The sequence below is a fragment of the Pavona decussata genome, unplaced genomic scaffold (assembly GCF_977016875.1).
Source record: "Pavona decussata unplaced genomic scaffold, jaPavDecu1.1 SCAFFOLD_53, whole genome shotgun sequence".
NCBI lineage: Eukaryota > Metazoa > Cnidaria > Anthozoa > Scleractinia > Agariciidae > Pavona > Pavona decussata.
In genome coordinates this window covers 175,001-195,497 of record NW_028145475.1, presented here as the reverse complement: position 1 = coordinate 195,497, position 20,497 = coordinate 175,001, and the positions used below count along the sequence as shown (strand labels likewise).

The 20,497-nt window shown below is 39.8% G+C and overlaps 1 protein-coding gene across 1 annotated transcript in view; it reads right to left on the bottom strand.

Annotated features, from left to right (window-relative positions):
* Nucleotides 1–8,336: 8,336 nt before the first annotated feature.
* Nucleotides 8,337–20,497, bottom strand: part of LOC146480254 (uncharacterized) — a 36,664-nt gene continuing 24,503 nt past the window's right edge. Inside the window, exons 19-22 of the mRNA XM_085109425.1 lie at nucleotides 19,837–20,012; nucleotides 18,577–18,717; nucleotides 15,475–17,016; nucleotides 8,337–8,990 (exon numbers count right to left, since the gene is read on the bottom strand). Coding sequence (XP_084965551.1) covers nucleotides 8,812–8,990; nucleotides 15,475–17,016; nucleotides 18,577–18,717; nucleotides 19,837–20,012 — 2,038 coding nt within the window. The 3' untranslated portion in view covers nucleotides 8,337–8,811. The remainder of the gene's footprint in view (nucleotides 8,991–15,474; nucleotides 17,017–18,576; nucleotides 18,718–19,836; nucleotides 20,013–20,497) is intronic.

The following is a 20,497-nucleotide window of genomic DNA, read 5'->3' as shown; positions in this document are numbered from 1 at the left end:
TACACCCTAAAACCTCCAGTAAACAGCCCTCTCCCCTTCTTATCTCACAGTTGTGCACTATTGCGGGCTACACGAAATTGCCTGGTAATCATTCATCTGATATGCGATCAACAGGTTGGAGCCAATAGGATTGGTCAGTCATTGTGTGTAATCTGGTACTTGCTCCGGTTCCTTTACAGTCAATCCAGGTCACGCGTGAACAGTAATTCCAAGAATGAAATGAACATTCGAATTTCTCTTTGTAATGTCCGACGTGTGAATGAAATGTTGGACATCTCTCAGGAAGTCGTTCCGAAAAAGACGCATTAACTGAAAAAAAGATTCAAAATACTTGGGAAACAATTGTTATTCTTGAAATATTCACTTTTGCAATGTAAAGAAAAATTCATAGCTTTATACTGTCAATAAGCTAGGGAAATTATACGGGAACTCTGAAATCTCGTTGGCGATTTTGAAAACTGACATGTAAATTTCAAAACTCTGTTCAAATTTCAAAAATATCGTTCACGCTTGACCTGGGTTGACTGTAAAGGTGGTACTCGTCTATAGTAGCCATGTACCGTATCGTCATCTCCTAGGGATATAGTGTTTGTGCTGGTTTGGTCTAATTACCTTTTAGTGTAAGATAGGGGAAGTTTTTATTACTACTACGGGTAATGATTTTGCCGTTTTGCCTTACTGGTAAAGGTAAACTCACGAAAAAGGTCCCGTCTCTAAAAGAAGGGTCTAACGAGGACCTTGCTCATTTTTGTGCATTTATTATTTAACTACTTGGTTTTCGCTACAAACCGAAGCTCAAACGCAAGCTTAAGTGTAAACTTCAGGCAAACTCTTGAAAGTTAAATGCAAAAACTTTCATCTCCGGGAGCCGAAGGGTGGTCCCGTCTATAAGCTACACAGGTGTGTGCCGGAGTATGGTGTTTGAGCCGTTCTCGTCTGTAAATGGGTATAGATTTTACTGAACCATTTTGGTCTGACGTCTGAAAGTGGGTATGGATCAGGCTCTTCCTCCTTTGCCAAGGTGATGACGATGTCATCCGGCCCTGCAAAACCTGCGGGTGATACCAAATACGCGTCCCAAGATCCATTCATTCGTTGTCCCATACAATCTCAAGTCCAATCTGTATTAGGAGTAGATTCTTTCTGCGTCAAACGCAACTTCTTTTTTTCTTATTCCTTTTTTTCGTTTTATCGCTTTATTGCCAACAACCTTTAAGTCTAAATATTCAATTTTATTACTCAACTTGAGTAGTTCTTTGGTTATTCTGGGTAACTTTTAACAGTTTCCGTTATCTTTTAAATTACGTTTGTAAATATTCGTTTGAAAACAAAAAAGGTAACAAAGTTCTTGTTGTTGTTATATGAACCTCTTGTAATTGTGCTTTCGCTTATGCTTGCCTTGGTGGCCGGGTTGAATACCAAGATATAAGTAGCTAGTAAACAATAAAAGGTACCATGAGATGAAATTAGTAAAAATGGTCTTCTTATTAGAGGGTCTGGATGGGGGGGTACCAATGTCAGTTGTCAGTTAAATTTTAGGCTATTTGTCAGTTGTCAGTTAAATTTTGGGCCATTTGTCAGTTGTCAGTTAAATGTCTGTTAATAATTAACTGCAGATTTTAATAATTTCTTGAGGACCCAAAAAACTTGAATGTCATGTAAGGTCTTATTAGCTTCTAGGGATATAAATGATGGTTTTATGGCATATAACTTGCGCGATGTACAAAGTAAACGTCTACGACTTTAACAACTGTCCATCACATTGGCTTGTATTTGTATTATTTATCTAATTATACCACGCGCTAGACTGTGGTGGCTGTCTTTTCGTTGTCAAACAAATAAAATGCCTCTGACGTTACATCATGGCTGAAACAGTTCGGAAACGTTCGCAAATCTCATGCAACATCAAAGACGACGTCATGTAAGAGATGCTGGCTGTCACACAAGTGAGGATGGCATCTGTCCAGTGTGTATATCCGTGACATCTTCTCCGTCTCCAATATAATCATCTGTGTCATTACCTGCTGTTAGCGTCTAATTATTAAATGACATGAACCTTAATTATTTACGTAACGAGATTTAACTGTCAACCTTTAATTAATTATAAATTGCTAGTAAATGACCACTGTTTTGTTCACATTATTGTTTAATTAAAAATTCTATGTCTCTTTACGCATTATACCGCCATTATAGCCAGTAGAGAAACTTGATCCTTCATACAAGTATTGACAACATTAAAGGGTTAAATTTTTTTGGCTCGCTATACGTGGGTAAAATACTCCGACTTTTGCGGTGTTTTCAAGGTTATCATCGCCCCCAAAAAATCTTTCGACAGGACACACCCTTCGACAGCTCGCAACGTGCTCTAGTATACGGGCATGCATTGGACATAATTTCCTTAATAAGTTAATGTAAAATAGGGAATGTTTAAGACTTGTGTAAATGTTTAATTATTACTGTAGGAGTCTAATTATTAAATGACGTGTTTTTTAGATAGTTTACATCATGAGATTCCAATGTCAACCCTTAATTAATCATAAATTGCTTAATGATTCACGGTTTGTTTCATATTATAGTTTAATAGGCTATTTCCGAGTTGCTGTGAAACTCATTATGAAAGCGAGGCTAAGTGCGAATCTTTTCATATGAAAATTAGTTATGTTTGCATGTGAATGAAAACTAATTTTCAGAAAAAAACTTTGCACTTAGCCTCGCTTTGACAATGAGGTTCAAAGCAACTCGGAAATGGCCTATTAAAAATGCCTCGTCTCTTAACCCATTATACCGCTGTTATAGGCAGTAGAGAGACTTGATGTTTCGTACAGTTCCCAGATTGACTAATTTAAAGGGTTAAATCTTTTAGCTCGCTATATGTGGGTAAAGCTCCAGAGTAAAAATAAAAAAAACAAACACTTTTTAGGCGGTATTTTTCAGCATTGGTGTCTTCCGACAAGACACGCCCTAGTAAGGTCGGAATGTGATTGGCTAGCGGCGATAAGTTGACATGTTTGGCTTTGTATTTTGATTGGCTCCCTATAATGAATGAAATTTAAATGCCTTTAAGACTTCCCCGTGCATCTTTCATATTCAGTCATTTGCAGCTTGACACTGCGATGTCAAGTAAAAGGCTCGAGCCATTAGAAAGAAAAGCGGCTGATTTGGAATAATTTGGCACAATTAACCTGTTTATAATCGTTTTGAAACTATGTTAATCGAAAGCGAATGAATAACTTGAATAACGTGAACTTTAAAAAGTTTTAGAGTTTCTTTTACTAAAATGATCGTAATTTAGTAGCATCATGGGAAGAGATGATGAACTTCAGAAAGTTAACGTTTTTCTTTTACGTGTATACCGCTGTAATACCACTGTAAATGTAAATACTAGACGAAAATGACACATTGTTTTATCTGGCTGCGAAATTACAGGAAAGGTAGTTTACTGAAACTTTCCTTAATTTGCATTGATCCAGCGGGTTAGACTGATTCGAATTGTCAATGTAAAAACTGACTGGGAAATAGACTACAGTGACAGCAGCTTCTGATTGATTGTTGAAACTTATCAGCGCTTGCTATGGATCTCTTACTACGCCGTGTGATTGGTTTACAAGAATAAGCTCGCGTCACTTTCATAACCACTTAGAAGCAAATGTAACTTCGGCGCACGCTTTTCCCTACGCTTGACAACGGCAAAATGTATATGTTTCGAGTTGTGATTGGCTAGCTGTCTTATTTGGGTTTGTTTTGATTGCCCAAAGTACATTTCTTGGTGTGGATTTTATGACAACCGCTCTATACATAAACTAATCTTGCGGAATATCCCCAAAGGCTTCGTCGGCTGAGTATCAAGCGATCTTTCGCGTGATTTTGCAGGATGATTGTTAAATGAATGTAATTTTGAGGATCGTGAAAAATCGCAAAATAATAACCGTCTTCAGCTTTTCTGTAATAAAACTTTGCCTTGTTCTCAATGTATTAATAAAACAATTATCCTGCTCAATCGAACCAGGTGATAATCCGCACGATTTTGCGGGATAATTGTTAAATATTTTGGAGTCTGAAATCAGAAATTCCTTCTGAAATATAGGTTATTTACCCTCACTTTCACATCAAGTAGATGTCAAGAAAAAAGGCTTTTCTTGATGCTTTAGCAAACATTTATCAATGCGTAGGGCTGCGACAATGGAAAAGGTGAAATCATCATCAGACATAACGTTATTCACAAATAACCAATATTCGTGAAAGGATTCAGGAATGCTAATCGTTTATGCTGAGACAGAAAGTACACACTTGTGTGAGTGAAACTAAAGGACACTTTACAAAGGACCTTTCCACACCGTGTAGCCTTTAGGACTATATCAGTCATAAGGTAATGCAAAAAGAAAGAATGTTTAAGCATTCTGTAAATTCTTAATTACTTTTGTGAGTGTCTAATGATCAAATGACACATAAATTATTTTCCGTCATGAGATTGCAATGTCACCCCTTAGTTAATTGTAAGTTGCTTAATGACCACTGTTTGTTTCACATTTGTGTTTAATTAAAACTATCAAGACTCTTCACTCATTACAGCGTCGTCATAGCCAGTAGAGAGACACGATCCTTCATGTAGTTTAAAGCATTGACTAATTTAAAGGGTTCAATTTTTTTCAGCTCGCTTTATGCGGGTAAAAACCCTCGCCTTTTTGCGCAATGTTACGCATTTCTTAATTACCACTGTAGTGTCTAATTATTAAATGACGTGAACCTTAACTATTTGACGTCATGAGATGCCAAGGTCAATCCTTAATTAGTTGTCTCATATTAGTGTTAAATTAATGTCTCCCTACCCATCATACCACTATTATAACCAGTACAGAGACATGATGCTTCATATAGTTTCCACAATTGACTTATTTAAAAGGTTATATCTTTCAGCTCACTATATATGGGTAAAGCTCGAGCGATAAAATAAAGTGCAAGTTTTGGCGGTATTTTTCAATATTAGCATCGCCTCTGTTTCTTTTTCCGAATGGACACGCCCTAGGCAAGGTCGCAATGTGACTGGCTAGCGGCGACCATTTGACATGTTTGGCTTTGTATTTTGATTGGCTCCCTGTAATGATTGAAATTTGAATGCCTTTGAGACTTCCCCTTACCTTTCATATTCAATCATTTGCAACTTGACACCGCGATGGCCAAGCAAAACAACCAATCTATCACGATCATACAAGAAGAGGACGAATTAGCCCTGCCAGACAAGATCGTTTATCCCTTACAAGGGGCCAAAATAAAGGGGAAGACAGACCAGCAGCTCTTCAGAAAGTACACCCCAAAACCTCCAGTAAACAGCCAACAAACTCAGCCTGTTTCAAATGATAATGCTGATCCTCTTCGCACGCATCGAGGGAAAAAGATTGTACGACCCACAATCTCTGCCACTTTACCAGAGAGACCCGCCGCCAGGATATCTCCATCTTCTGTTAAATCGAAATCAGACCCAGTTCAGATGCCGCTTGGTTTTCAGTGTCCGGCAATTCCAATGCAGAGGTACAATGAAAAGGCTCGTGTCGATTCAGACCCTGTGCAGCACAAAGTGAGTAAGATTAGAAGCAAGCAAGGTGATGAAGAAACACCGCCTCTTCAGTCACTGCCCGAGATTCGTCACCAAGGAAATTTTAGAAGGTCGCGCGCTATTGCAGCACGCACAGCATCCGTAAAACGACAAGAAAGCGAAGAGAAAAGGAGAACCATCCTGTCGGAGGTTTGTAAAGATGTAGAGAGTTTGCCACCCAGGCACAAACTGCTCGTGAAAGACGGTCAATGGCGACCAGTGTCATCAGCTCAACACAAAAAGCCAAATGTCCCAAGCGTGGAAGAAAGCAATGGAAGAGAAACTAAGAAAGGAAGGAAAAGTGACGTACTGTTTGTATGCAATGACAGGAGAACAAGGCTTGTGTGTCTCACCAGGTCAGTGCCTTTGCCAAGACAGTCACCTAAGACTTCCCCCAACCGAGCATCTCCATCGCCTGGAAAAGCGTATTCAGCACCAGCGAAGATGTCTTCTGCTTTCCATTGGCCTACAATTCAAGAGCAAAGTGGCTTTGGCCAAGGGCAAAACAGAAGTCAAACGAGACGTATGAGGCTCCATGGGACGAAGAGCTTTGGGCCTGATTTGTCGACAAACGGTGAGTCAAGCTCCAATCGCGCCGATTGCTATGTACTAGATGAAAATTGCTCTGAAGATGTGTTTGATCATTTGGCTCCCACTGCTGGCTCACAGGCAACAAAAGTGGTCAACCACGCACAGAAAACCAATGATTTTCAGAACGAGTTTGGAACTGCAGGCTTCACTCCAACTTTTGTAGAGGGCGAAATGAATGTTCCAAAATACGTCCACAATGTGATGAGTAGATCCTCTCCAGATTCTGTTGTGGCTCAGTTGATTGCTAATTCTAAAGAGTTGACATTGTACGACTCTACTGAAAGTCCATCTCTACAGGAACGAAAGAAAAGGGCTCGAGCCATTAGGAAGAAAAACGGCTGATTTGGAGAAATTTGGCACAGGGAATCCTTTTTAAACTTCTTTTAATGGTGAGCGAATGACTAACTTGAATAACGTAATTTTAAAAAAGTGTTAGAGTTCCTTTTACAAAAATGGTCGTAATTTATTAGTATCATGGGAAAAGATGAGGTTCAGAAAGTGAACGTAGTTTTCTTTTATGTGTATTAAATACATGGTGGTTTTAACTTAACCCGGTTTAGGGCCCTGTAATAAACTGTAATTTAAAAACAGACGAAAAATGACAGATTGTTTCATCCCACTGCCAAATAACAGGAAAGGCTTAAAGTGCCCCTGGGACGAAAATTTTCATTTTCGTGTAGAATATGACCTTCTTACTCATGTTACCAAATTTCAATCCTTTACGGCGATTGGAAGTATTTTTTTTTAGGTTTTTATTTGAGATTTCACGGCCGCCATTACTTGGCCTTGTTCCAGAAGTTAAGGCTCAAATTACAGGAAGTGACGTCATTGGCTCAACACGAAAAATTCCACATGGCTAATTTTCATATGGATTCTACTTCATAAACTGTATTCTGCTATTGCGAGCTAAATAACAGCAGAATACACTTTATGAAGTAGAATCCATATGAAAATTAGCCATGTGGAATTTTTCGTGTTTCGTGTTCGACAAAAAGGCCTGTTTTATATGAAGTACCCAAATTCAGGGCTAGGTGCATTTCTGGACATAAGTGCACTTTTTAGGCGACTCGTGTGAGCTAAGGCCATTAAAGTAGGTTCTTGTAACAAACATCCTGCACACTGCTAGGGTTTGAATGTCGATGAGAGGCATTTGTGAAACAATGTGATGTTATGTCCTTATGTCAACGAAACAGCATGCCTGTATCACTGACTGAAAAAATACCTCCATCAGAAATTAATTTTTGTCCTTAAGATTCCTTCGAGTTATAAGGTGTTCAAATAAATTACTTTTTTTTTCGGGTAATGGAAGAGATTGTAGGTAATTCATTAGACATATTAAGTGGTGAGCACATTTCATAAGCACGATTTTGTATTGTTCCAAGCACATATATGTATCCTTGTTAACAATAAAAAATGCTGTTCAAATGCAACTATTTTGTAAGATAGAAGAAACGTAGGACCATCCTAAATCTTTAATTGTACATTCAGTAGTATGTTGTTCTACTGGATACTTTTCCATCCCTCAATTTTAAGTGGCGCAGCTACAGGATTAGAGGGCAGGCGTATAAGCGCGCGAGGCGGGGCTAATGTTTTTGAGAGAAAGGTTAGTCTAATGAGGCAAGAAAGTAAAACCAACCCCTTACCCTTCTTGGCTGTGTATTCACTCCTGACATCTCGAGTGCAGGAATGGATCGTCTGTCCACCCCTCCCTGCCACCTCACCTTTCTTTATCTCCCCTTCTTAGTCTTATCTCACAGTTGTGCACTCTTGCGGGCTAGACGAAATTGCCTGGTAATCATTCATGTGATATGCGATCAATAGGTTGGAGCCAATAGGATTGAGTCTGGATTGGTCAGTCATTGTGTGTAATCTGGTACTTGCTCCGGCTCCTCTAAAGGTGGTACTCCTTTATAGTAGCCATGTACCGGTGATCGTCATCTCCTAGGGATATAGTGTTTGTGCTGGTTTGGTGTAAAGACCTTTTAGTGTAAGATAGCGAAGTTTTTGTTACTCAGGCTACGGGTTATGATTTTGCCGTTTTGCCTTGATGAGAATCTCGACTCCATCCGCATTAGGAGTAGATTCTTTCTACGTCGAACGCAACTTCTATTTTTCTTACTTCTTTTCTAATCTTAGTGCTTTATTGCCAACAACCTTTAAGTCTAAATATTCAATTTTGTTACTCCGAGTATGTTTTACCAGTTCCCGCTATCTTTATCATTACGTTTGAGAATGTTCGTTTGAAAAAAAAAAGGAAATAAAGTTGTTGTTCTTGTTATATGAACCGCTCGTAATTGTCCTTCCGCTTACGCTTGCCTTGTTGGTTAAATACCAAGATATAAACAGCTAGTAAACAATAAAAGGTACGATGGGATGAAATAAGAAAAAATTTGCTTCTTACGAATTTTAGTGATGAAAATGACGAACGCTTTATGGCATAGAACTTGCACGATGTACAAAGTAAACGTCTACGACTTTAACAACTGTCCACCAGATTTGCTTGTGTTTGTATTAATAATCAGTACTTATACCACGCGCTATATAGACTGTGGTGGCTGTCTTTCCGTTGTCAAACGAACATTACACAGTTCGGAAACGTTCGCAAATGTCAGTCAAGATCACCGATTACTTCATGTAAGAGATGTGGGCTGTAACACAAGTGAGGATGGAATCTGTCCAGTGTTTACATCCGTGACGTCTTCTCCGGCTCCAATCATCTGCGTCATGAACGTAACGCAACACTCGGCTCCACATTGTGGGTTGGTCCGTAGGCGGTTGATTGCAGTAATCAAAGTGGTAATATAGTGTACTGAAATTAGAAAGAAAGCTTATTTAAAATCTCCATTACTTAATATTTCATTACAATTAATATATATCTGCGGCTTTTTCCAAGTTAAGGACGGTGCCTACTATTGTTACTGCGCATACGTTCTGCGCATCTCGAGATACTCGGGTTTCCTATGGGTGGTGCCTACCGAATACAGGAATATTTTTGCGCGGTTTAAAACTATACGGAGAAGGCAGAACTTAGCAAATGCTTTTGGTATCTCATAAGAAAATTGGGGTTAACCATGCATTTTTCAGAGATAATTAAGAGACAGTCCGCGTTAGATTCGACCGGTCAATTTGGGCCAGTCGTTCGATTTCCTTCAAATTTTCAGCAACAGACAAAGTTGATATAACATTAATGAAAACACATTTCTTTTGATTCTAAACTTAACAAGACCCGAAATTTTGAGGCGAATGTTCAACCCTCCCGAATCCCCGAAAATCGACCCTTCACCGAGTCGAAATTAACCCGTTTTCGGATGTTCGCCGCCGAAATAATATTTATCCGAAAAACCTTACATTTATACCACGAACACATACACTATACTTCTTTACAAATATGGTATATAGAACTCATATTATTGAGAACTTTTAAAAGGAGGGCATCTCAAACATACCGATGTTAACGATTCGTGCACGGAGCGTGTCAAGTACTGCAACAAAAACCAACATTTCTCAAAATTCTGACTTACTCTGGAAGTCTCGTGTATTTTTTCAAAGAGTACTAGGATAGTGTCCTTAAACTACGGAATAATATTTAGTGGCTCTCTATACTGCGAAAAGATGCGGCCGCAACAATTTTGGGCAAATCTCTTATTTTCCGACACGTGTTGTGTGACAGCGATGGCATCCCAAGGCAACAAATTTCGACTTTTTCTGTCTTGACCGCAACTTAAAGTAGACAAATGCGTTTTAAAAGGGTAAACAATTAAAAACGTACCTTAAAAGTTCCACTGTTTTGCTTCCAAGACTTCATGTTTCACCGATTAACTGTTAGCAAATTTGATGGCCGTGTCACGGTATCCGTGTTCTTTATTTGTTGGCTTGCAGGCGACGATCATGCTAGCTAAAAGCCTGAACAACTCTACAGAGTTCCGTGAAATTAGTTCTGTTATTCAACCGGGCACTCTGCCGACCAAACAGTCATCATTTGCAGAATTTATGTCGAGGAAAGACTTTTGAAAGTTGTCGTCCATCTTTGTTTTGAAATAACAACCGCCGACAGCAACAACACTTCCGGTCTGATCGAACCGGAGACAGAACATCGTCTACAGTAAGAAGTCGTGCACTTAGTTCAATTTCTTGAGTTTTATTATTATTAACGTACTGTTAATTACTTGATTATTTCTAGCTTATTTTCTACTTCAAATGCATACATGTTTATGCCGGGCAACTCATTATTTAACCCTTTTACGTTATCTAAGATGTATTGGTGGTTTTCATCTCACACATCGTCACGCAAGTAAAAAAATAAAATCCTCAACAATACAATAGATAAAGTCAAGAAATAGATATGTTGTAGAAGAGTGATACATAAACAACGTGTGAAAGCCACAGGGCCGTGCGATATCTCATAACCGAGTTATTCAAGAAAATGTACCACGGAAAATTACAGAGTTTAGTACGGGGACGCCATGTTGGTGTTCCGTCTGAGGGACACCATCATGGCGGCCGGAAACCAGCAAAAACATCTGGAGTTTACCTTGGCTATTTCAAAGCCCTTCTTCTCTCTGCTGAACTGTCACACATTAACATAGACGTTTCTATTACATGTTAGCTGATGAGACCTAATAAAACACGAGGCAAATCGATGTTCTCATGTATTCGTGACATGTTTGGAGCAGCAATCCTTCTGTCACGCACTGCGCAAAAATCTAAAATTCAAACTGCTCTATTTTAAAAAAGAAATGCCATCCTTCTGAAAACAAGCAAGCCGATGGTATTTTATATTTTCTTTTATGTGATGAAGATAAAAACCCAAAATTGTGTTTAGATATGAATTTCAGTTTTTTTATGACGTCATGTGAAAACCAGCAATTTTACTAAAATAATAACAAAAACTGTAAAAAAAAATATCGAAAAACTGCGAAATGTATAGAAATGTGACTTCAGAAAGGTCTCAACAGCAACTGCGAATTTACGAAACTTGCAATAAATGAAACGTCAGAATGGTCTCACCGAGAACTGCGAATTCTAATGTAAAAAGAAGAAAATGCAGGAAACTGCGAAAATTTGCAATTTTCAGTTGAAAATCGTAAACTTTGTAGCGACAATTTCGTCCTTGACCGGCATACCGCTACAAGAGGCTAAGGCTAGCAGAGTTTTTCTTTATCTTGTTTGTTTCCCGGGGGTTTTATTTAGGCTAGACTTTCAGCGGCTCTCCTGTTTGCTTTCTCCGAGAGCGACAGACAGCTGCATGGAAGGCAATCATTAAAAACTGAGTGTCCCTAAATATTATTCTGTCTCTTAGCTAGATAATTTTACAGAAAACACGAACATTTTTCAACAAAGATAGCCAAGTGCTGAACCAAATCCTTCTTTCTGTCCTTTGGCTGTAAATGGGACTTCATAGTTCTTTAGAATGTTCTTTAGCATTGAAACATTAAACTGTGAAAGTTTGTTGGTTTTCCGGTACTGGCAAAGGTCATAGACGTCGTAGTAAATGGGATGTAGAAGGCCGATCTCGTCAACAATGCTGTTCACGACTTCTTACTGTAGACGATGTTCCGTTTCCGGTTCGATCAGACCGGAAGTGTTGTTGCGGTCAGCGGTTATTATTTCAAAACAAAGATGGACGACAACTTTCAAAAGTCTTTCCTGGATCAATCTCGTACCCAGAGTCTTCAGGCTTTTTGGTCAGCGGGGCAACGCCGGGAAGACTCTGGGGACATTGAAAAAATTCAATTTTTTTGATTGGCTGTTCCGTAACGGTTTTCATTGTTTTACCGCAGAAATCCTGCGGTAATAAAATTCGATGTCCCGGCGTTGCCCCGCTGACCAAAAAGCCTGAAGACTCTGGGTACGAGATTGTTCCTGGATATAAATTCTGCAACTTATGACTGTTTGGTCGGCAGAGTGCCCGGTTGAATAACAGAACTAATTTCACGGAACTCTGTAGAGTTGTTCAGGTTTTTAGCTAGCATGATCGTCGCCTGCAAGCCAACAAATAAAGAACACGGATCCCGTGTCACGGATACCGTGACACGGCCATAAAAATTTGCTAACAGTTAATCGGTGAAACATGAAGTCTTGGAAGCAAAACAGTGGAACTTTTAAGGTACGTTTTTAATTGTTTACCCTTTTAAAACGCATTTGTCTACTTTAAGTTGCGGTCAAGACAGAAAAAGTCGAAATTTGTTGCCTTGGGATGCCATCGCTGTCACACAACACGTGTCGGAAAATAAGAGATTTGCCCAAAATTGTTGCGGCCGCATCTTTTCGCAGTATAGAGAGCCACTAAATATTATTCCGTAGTTTAAGGACACTATCCTAGTACTCTTTGAAAAAATACACGAGACTTCCAGAGTAAGTCAGAATTTAGAGAAATGTTGGTTTTTGTTGCAGCACTTGACACGCTCCGTGCACGAATCGTTAACATCGGTATGTTTGAGATGCCCTCCTTTTAAAAGTTCCCAATAATATGAGTTCTATATACCATATTTGTAAAGAAGTATAGTGTATGTGTTCGTGGTATAAATGTAAGGTTTTTCGGATAAATATTATTTCGGCGGCAAACATCCGAAAACGGGTTAATTTCGACTCGGTGAAAGGTCGATTTTCGGGGATTCGGGAGGGTTGAACTTTCGCCTCAAAATTTCGGGTCTTGTTAAGTTTAGAATCAAAAGAAATGTGTTGTCATTAATGTTATCTCAACTTTGTCTGTTGCTGAAAATTTGAAGGAAATCGAACGACTGGCCCAAATTGACCGGTCGAATCTAACGCGGACTGTCTCTTAAGCTTCAATTTAGGAAAAAATCCCATACATTGCTTTAAATTTTGGCGGTTTTTAGAGATATTATTGCTTAGTTATCTCTGAAAAATGCATGGCTACCCCCAATTTTTTTTTTTTGGATTCCAATAGCCCTTGCTAAGATCTGCGTTTCCCGCATAGTCATAAACCGGACAAAAATACTTCGGTATTAGAAGGCACCGTCCTTAAGTTCACTCAGTGATTTTCATCGATTTTTCCTGGAGCGCTTAGGCTGCTGAATAATCTCGAAGAGCTAAGGAGCCGTTAAACATTTTCCAAAGATATATCCGACCGACAGTTCGAACGCTAATAACCCAATATTACTAATCAATGATCAATGACATCAATAGGAAATCAGTGGGTAATTAATGAGTAATCAGTTGATAAATTATTGATTATTGGCAAGTAATCAATGATTAAGCGAACCCAACAAATCGGTTGTGGGCCACTGATTACTCATTGATGTAATTGCTTATTCATTTATGTCATTAACTGTGCGCTGATTCCTCGTTTCCCGCCTCTTTCATGAAAATTTTAATAAAAATAAGATACGATTCTTGTTTTATGAAACAGAGAGAGAATTAGGAAATTATTATTTATGATTTCTGAAATTCTGGGTAAAGCACTAGTCCTATACAATCGGGGAATACGGAAAGGTTCTTAATCACATATGTAGAATCACAAAGACATTATATTCTTATCTTGCATCCAGCAAAATGTTTCGTTTCCCATCGCCCAACTAACCCAATTTTTTTGAAGTGACCGCTAATATCTAAAACACAATTCGTCTTCAAACACCTTTTGAAGTGAGAGTGGCACCTTGCAAAAGTTCAGTCTTAGGGAAGAAAAGAATTATTCGATGTACCTACACAAGGGGTATACTTCACGAATTTGCCAAAGCGAACAGTAGCGGAAATGTCATGTAATAGAGCTGAATTAGATTAAGTTGAAATCAAAAGAATTTGTTTCATTTTTCTTGGATGTTTATACCATTCGATAAGCCCGATGAGTAATCAATAAAATCAATGACTAAAAAATTTGTGGGCCATTGATTAGTCATTGATTATTCATTTAGTACTGGCTATACTCAATGAGTAATCAACTTATTAGTCTTTGATAACCCATTGATTACTCGGTGATGACATTGATGTCATTGATTAGTTATACGGTCTACTAATAATCTCCATGGACACTTTATCTCAAATTAGCTCGACTAAGTCGTCCAGTAGTTTAGAACATGCTGGGTTGACGCCCGGGGGGGGGGAGGGAGGGGGTACTCCCTTATATGGGCTATATAGGTCTGTGCAGCGCCAAAGGGTATGGTTTTTCAGCCGCTCTGGTCATGAATAGGGTATTGATTTTAGCCATTTTGCCGCCATTTTGGTAATAAATAGGGTATCAATTCTTGCACTCTAGTCTTGAATTCGTTTTTTTTTTTTGAAGAAGCTACTTCTTCATCATGATGTTTACAGCGCGGTCACGCGCTGGACTCCAGGGGTTTTTGAACTGAAGTTGACCAGACACTATCAGGTCATAAATAGGGTATAAAATTTTTGGTCAGGTCATAAATAGGGTAGATAAAATCGCAGATTTTGGTCATAAATAGGGTAAGGGTTTTGGGAAGCGGGCCGCACACCCCTATCCATTGTTTTTGGGAATACCCCCCCCCCCCCCCGGGAGCGGGGTTGAAGTACCCACATGTCAGAGGCAAACGTGGGACGTTGGTCGGTCAGGAGATCGACTTCCTCGTCCCCGCGCCCTGGAGGCGTCAATACATTTCGTGGAAAGAAACAGGTGCGATGCAACAGTTCCACTAAAGAGAGGTGCCTGGCGACGAGACGGTGTCAAGCAATGAGATCAAAGTTTCAGATTCCCAAGTATGAGAGCAGTAAGGTATGCAGGTGTTAAGAAGTATGGAACCCTATTGGATCATCAAGCGAAAACATTTTATTCGCGAATCTCCACGGCTCAATTGGCCGCGATATAGACCCACGTTATTCCACCCATCGCGTAGGCCACAAAATTATTATGAATCTTTTTATTGCCCTGATATTGTGGTAAAAAGGCTGGTAAGATTGATCTCCAAATTGTGTAATATGCATGACTGAAGTTTTGTCCAGCCCCTCAAAAGAGGTCAAAGCCGCTAAAATGACTTAGCTGTGTTAACGACTGTTGCATGCATTATATTTATTCCGTGTATTCTTAGCAAAATGGCTCACACTGAGAGGGGTAGCGTAGAAGCACAGCTTGATTAGTAAAGCCGCGTGAATGCTTGTAACAGGATGGTTTTCAATGAAGTCCCCAAGGGTCTTTCATCTCCCCCACCTTCCTCGCAAATTTTAGCGTCGATGTCTATTACTGAAATCGAAAATAATTGTCTTCACCTTATTGCATGCATTATATTTTTTCAATTATAGTTCACTTCCTCCTTTCAAACACATGAACATCAGGTGAGTTTTATTTCGTTAAAAGCTTTTTCATTGAAAATACTTACCCACAACTATCCCAACAACGGTAACATTCACAGCCACCAGAACCACAGAAACGAAGGTGGAATCACTTCCTGCCAAATCAGTCGAAGACGTCTCTTCCGTTGGGATCTTTAACAGCATACCAACGTTCATGGTCACAAAGGTTGCCACCAGCGATATCAACTGCAACCAGTGCTCGAACTTGTCGCTGATTGGCTTGTAATACGCCATCAGAATGCAGTAGATACCAGATGCAATGGCAGCAGCTCCCAAGTGGCTCCGCGTTTCTGCTCCCATGAGAAAAAGCACCGACGTCAACCAGACTTTCCTCATCAGTTCGATAATTTCCCAGAACCAGCACCTCGGGGCGTAGTTTTCGTAGAGGAAACTCAGACCAATGGATATTTCCCTTCCCCTGGAACTGTGGGCTTCTGTTTCCGCGTAGATCTTCTTGTGGTGATACTTCCAAAGAAGAAACAGGATTATGCCAGGTACCGCCGCGACAAGAGCTAGCAAAAAGTAGACTGCCATGATGTATTTGTTGTACTTGTCGGTAAAGCATTGGACCGTGAAGTCGGCACGTAAGAAGTACTGGCATGTGTCGCTTTCGTCGCTGGAGCAGATCTGCTGACAGGTTGGCGAAAGAAACTGAAAAATTGCGTCGCATGTCCAAGGATAAGTGACAAAGATCACGAGGCAGACGATCCGATATGTTTGCGTTTTAACAGAGGAAACAGATTCGGCCAATTCATCGCTGGTGAGCGCTGCATTCTTGATTAGGAAGTGCTTTCTTATCTGATAAACCAATGTTGCTAAGAGAAGGATTGTAGTGTTTGACCCAACTACGATCAGTAATCTGGTGTAGGCGTTTATCGCTATGTTATCTACAAAGCATTGTAATGGAACAATCTGCAGGAGGTTGAGCTGCACGACGTTGGCATACTGAACTACCGTCAACAGGGCACTCGGCCATGCGAAGTACGAGAACGCGTTCAAGGTACCGGAAGTGGCTTGGTAAAATCCGATGATGATTTTTAGTCGGGCGAGTATTATGTCACTCACGGTCCTGCCGGAAGGGCATCTTTTTCTCCTTGCCAGAACGATGCTTGCAGTGAGAACAGCGACAATAATAGCGATCCCACACACCTGTAGAACGAGCCACAGTGTTTTTGGACACTTGCGACAGTGATTGAGCAGTTGATAATGCCCCTTAGTGCAAACAGCGCAAAGAGGACCATCGTAACCATGGGAACACTTCGACTCCGTGCCTCCAAGACATGCCTCCGGCACTGGGCACGCGTAGACTTGTGGGACTGTTCCTTCAAATCTGATCTGTTTGTAAGAATGATTGGTGACCAACAGATCAGCGGCAAATTTCTGGTAGAGTGCGAGACTCTCATTTGTCGGCCATTTCCAGAAGAACCCAGGCTGGAGTGTCACTGATTCGTTCTGGCAGGATAACCCACGCAAAGGACATCGGATGCAAGCGCCAAATCGGTCCAATCGATAAAAGTTCGAGAGACACTCGCATCCCTTGAAACCAGCCAATCGATCGTATTCGGTGCCTGGAAGAAAAAGAAAAAAGTTTTGCATACCCTGGCTGTTGGACTTTGCAAATGTCTTATCTTTGCAATTTTTTTCACTTATTTACATTTATATTTACGTTTACATTTTCACTTACATTATTTTGCATTTACGTTTACATACACAGTCGCATTAACATTTTCATTACTTTACATTTACATTTATTACATTCACATTCACATTTTCATTGACCTTATTTTACAGTTACATTCACTTTCACATTCACATTTACGTTCACATTTATGGATTCAGTCGGTTAAGTTTCTCGTCACCACACTTATAAAATAACATCACAAGAAAACGAGGAAAAAATAGTATCGAAAATTACTGTCAAGAACAACCTTTGTTAACCATAACAGGAGTAGAATAAAAGACAGGGATGAATCTAGTGCTTCGTGTAAGGTGAGTGTCCTGGGCAAAAACCAGTGGGAGCCCAGGCAAAAAATGTTTAAGAATTTACTGAAATAGGTTCGCCCAAGGACCGTTTGTCTGTTGACAAAAAGTTGAGTCCCTGCCATCCTAGGAATCTGCCACTTGCAGGGCCCGCGGAGCGGGTTTTGGAGTGGGAGGGCTAATGCGAATGCTTAAGCGTGAGACAACTAAGGAGTCGACGGGGGGGGGGGCATGCTCCCCCGAAAAAATCGTAAATTTAAGTCTTCGAAATGGTTTGAAATGCATCAAAATGGTCAATACTGGTATACATTTTTAATTGTATCAACTAAAATATCTTTTATATTAAAGTAAGGAGTCAATGCTTCAGTCTGGCTCTTACATTTGACTAACAAAACAGGCTGATGAGGCAGAAATGTTCGACTTGTTTTCTTGCGAAAGCCAGCAGCTTGTGAAGACCCATTTTCGTTGTTCATGTTTCCGTAAATCATATGTGCCTCTTTGTTCGTCATGACAGCGGGATTGAATAATCCAGGACGACCGTAGCTGTACATAATTCTCCGTTTCAAATGTTTACGCGTGATGGCGATAAGTATAGCTTTCTTTAATGAATGCCTTTGTACAAAACTCCCTCGAACTTATTCAGTGATGAAAATTTATCTTCGTGAAACGCCAATCCAAGAACGAATTAAAACAGAAACAACCGGCTGAAATTCCATTATTTCTCGGTTGAAATCTAGTCGTCCGTTCAGCAGCAAAACTAACGATAAACTATCTGAAATGTCAGGTTTGTCGGAGACTGAAACCTTAATATACTTAATAATATGTAAGGTAAGTTGTTTCTGTAAGTGATGGATATGGTTAAGTAAAATAAAATGAAATATTTGCTTAACCATCCAAAAAGTAGAAAGGCTAAAGCCCCCCAGCCCCTTCCCCCTCAGAGATCCCTGACCAAAGTTACTGAACAAGAAAAGGGCAGGAAATATGATTGGTCCTTTCAAAGGGAATCTGCACGGTTCTGAAAAGTATACAGTGGAATCTTGGGACAACCAACGTTCCATATTATCCTGCGTGCCTGCCCTTTCTTGACGAAAAGCTACAGCTTCCAATCAAGTATAGAACTGTAATAAGAAAGTGTGAATTTCACCAACCTTGTGGACATAAGATGCATTCTGTGATGGCTTTCCCTGGTGCCGCGTGTGGCGGTACGTAATGACCTAACGGGCAGAGTTTGCAACCTGTACCATTAGATAACCTGCCCGTGTGTGCTAACTCGTCTTGATAGAAACCACCTGCAACAAAAATCATTGTCAGCTTTTTTGTTCGGAGAGTTCGGGCTTTCGTTCTGATGGAAGTGCAGACTTTGATGAAATGTAGAAAGGTATAGCATTTTCCTGCGCAACGACTACGATTGTGTTGCGAGTAAAGTTGCAGAGCAGAGCATTTTCCCTGCCTTATTGTATCTCCCAACTTTGCGCACAGTAGAAGACTACTTTACCTTTTCTTCAACTTGCAAGACAAAATTGCGCCAAAATTTTGTTCGTAACTTGTCTCAAAGCGATTTCATGGTGTAAGGTCTGTCTGTCCGCTAGTTTCTTCCTTTCAGTCTGTCTGTTTGTCTGTCTGACTTCCTTCCTTCCTTTCTTCCTTCCTTCCATTCCTTCTTTTTTTTCTTTCTTTCTTTCTTTTTTGACAATTGTTTGTAATTAGTTACATGTTTGGTCTTAGGTTATACGCAGGTGCCTAATGCCAAGCTCCTTTCACCTTTTATGGGGAACCGGTGGGTGTACAAAGACAAATATACAAAAAACAGCGTAACGTAACGTAATCTAGTGTGAAAGTGCAATGTTCATAATTCAGAATGGTTCGTTGTATACTACTCAAGACATTGTTTGTCTTAGACCTTCCTAGCAAACTGTTCAAGTCATTCTTCACTTCCCTATCGTATCCTCCCAGACATCCACGACAATGTTCGTCTGTTGGGCTCTGAAACCCTTATTCCTTTCCATCAGTTCCCTCCTCACTTCACCGTTCTGTATTTCTCTGTCTTGCGGGTGTCGGTTTCGCGCCTATTTCTCCAGCTTGGACACGCCATTTCTACAACATTAATCTATCTATCTATCTATCTATCTATCTATCTATCTATCTATCTATCTATCTATCTATCTATCTATCTATCTATCTATCTATCTATCTATCTATCTATCTATCTATCTATCTATCTCTCTCTCTCTCTCTCTCTCTCTCTCTCTCTTTCTTTCGTTCTTTCTTTCTTTCTTTCTCTCTTTCTTTCTTTCTTTCTTTCTTTCTTTCTTTCTTTCTTTCTTTCTTTCTTTCTTTCTTTCTTTCTTTCTTTCTTTCTTCAAAACAGTATAATCCTAGTGAATAAATGCCAATGTATGCTGTTTCACCTGCTGGGCATGCAATGCATTCTTTACTTTCTCCTTCATATGTTCCAAGAGGACAAGGACTGCACGAGTTACTTTTATTTCCATAGAAAACGCATTGATACCCCGATGAACCAACCAAAGTTTCAATATTGAGTGACAAGTCGAGGTCATAGTTAACAACTTCCTTGGCAGGCGCTCTATCATAAGAAACAACAGCAAGTTAAGGGCGGCGCCTACTTTTGTTACTGCGCATTCGTTCTGCGCATCTCGAGATACTCGGGTTTCCTATGGGTGGTGCCTACTAATAAAGGGATATTTTTGTTCGGTTTAAAACTATGTGGTGAAAGCACAACTTAGCAAGTGCTTTCGGCATTTAAAACGAAAATTGGGGGTAACCACACATTTTTCAGAGATAATATAGCTTCAGTTTGGAAGAAAACGCCGTACATTGCTTTGTATTTTACTGCTTTTTAGAATAATTGTTGCTTATTTATCTCTGAAAAATGAGTGGTTACCCCGAATTTTCTTTTTGGATTTCAATAGCCCTTGCTAAGATCTGCTTTTCCCGCATAGTCATAAACCGCACAAAAATGCTTTGGTATTAGTAAGCACTGTCCTTAAACCACCGTTTTTTTTTTTGGTTTTGTTTATTTAGAATATTAAGGACGGTGTCTCAGAGTAA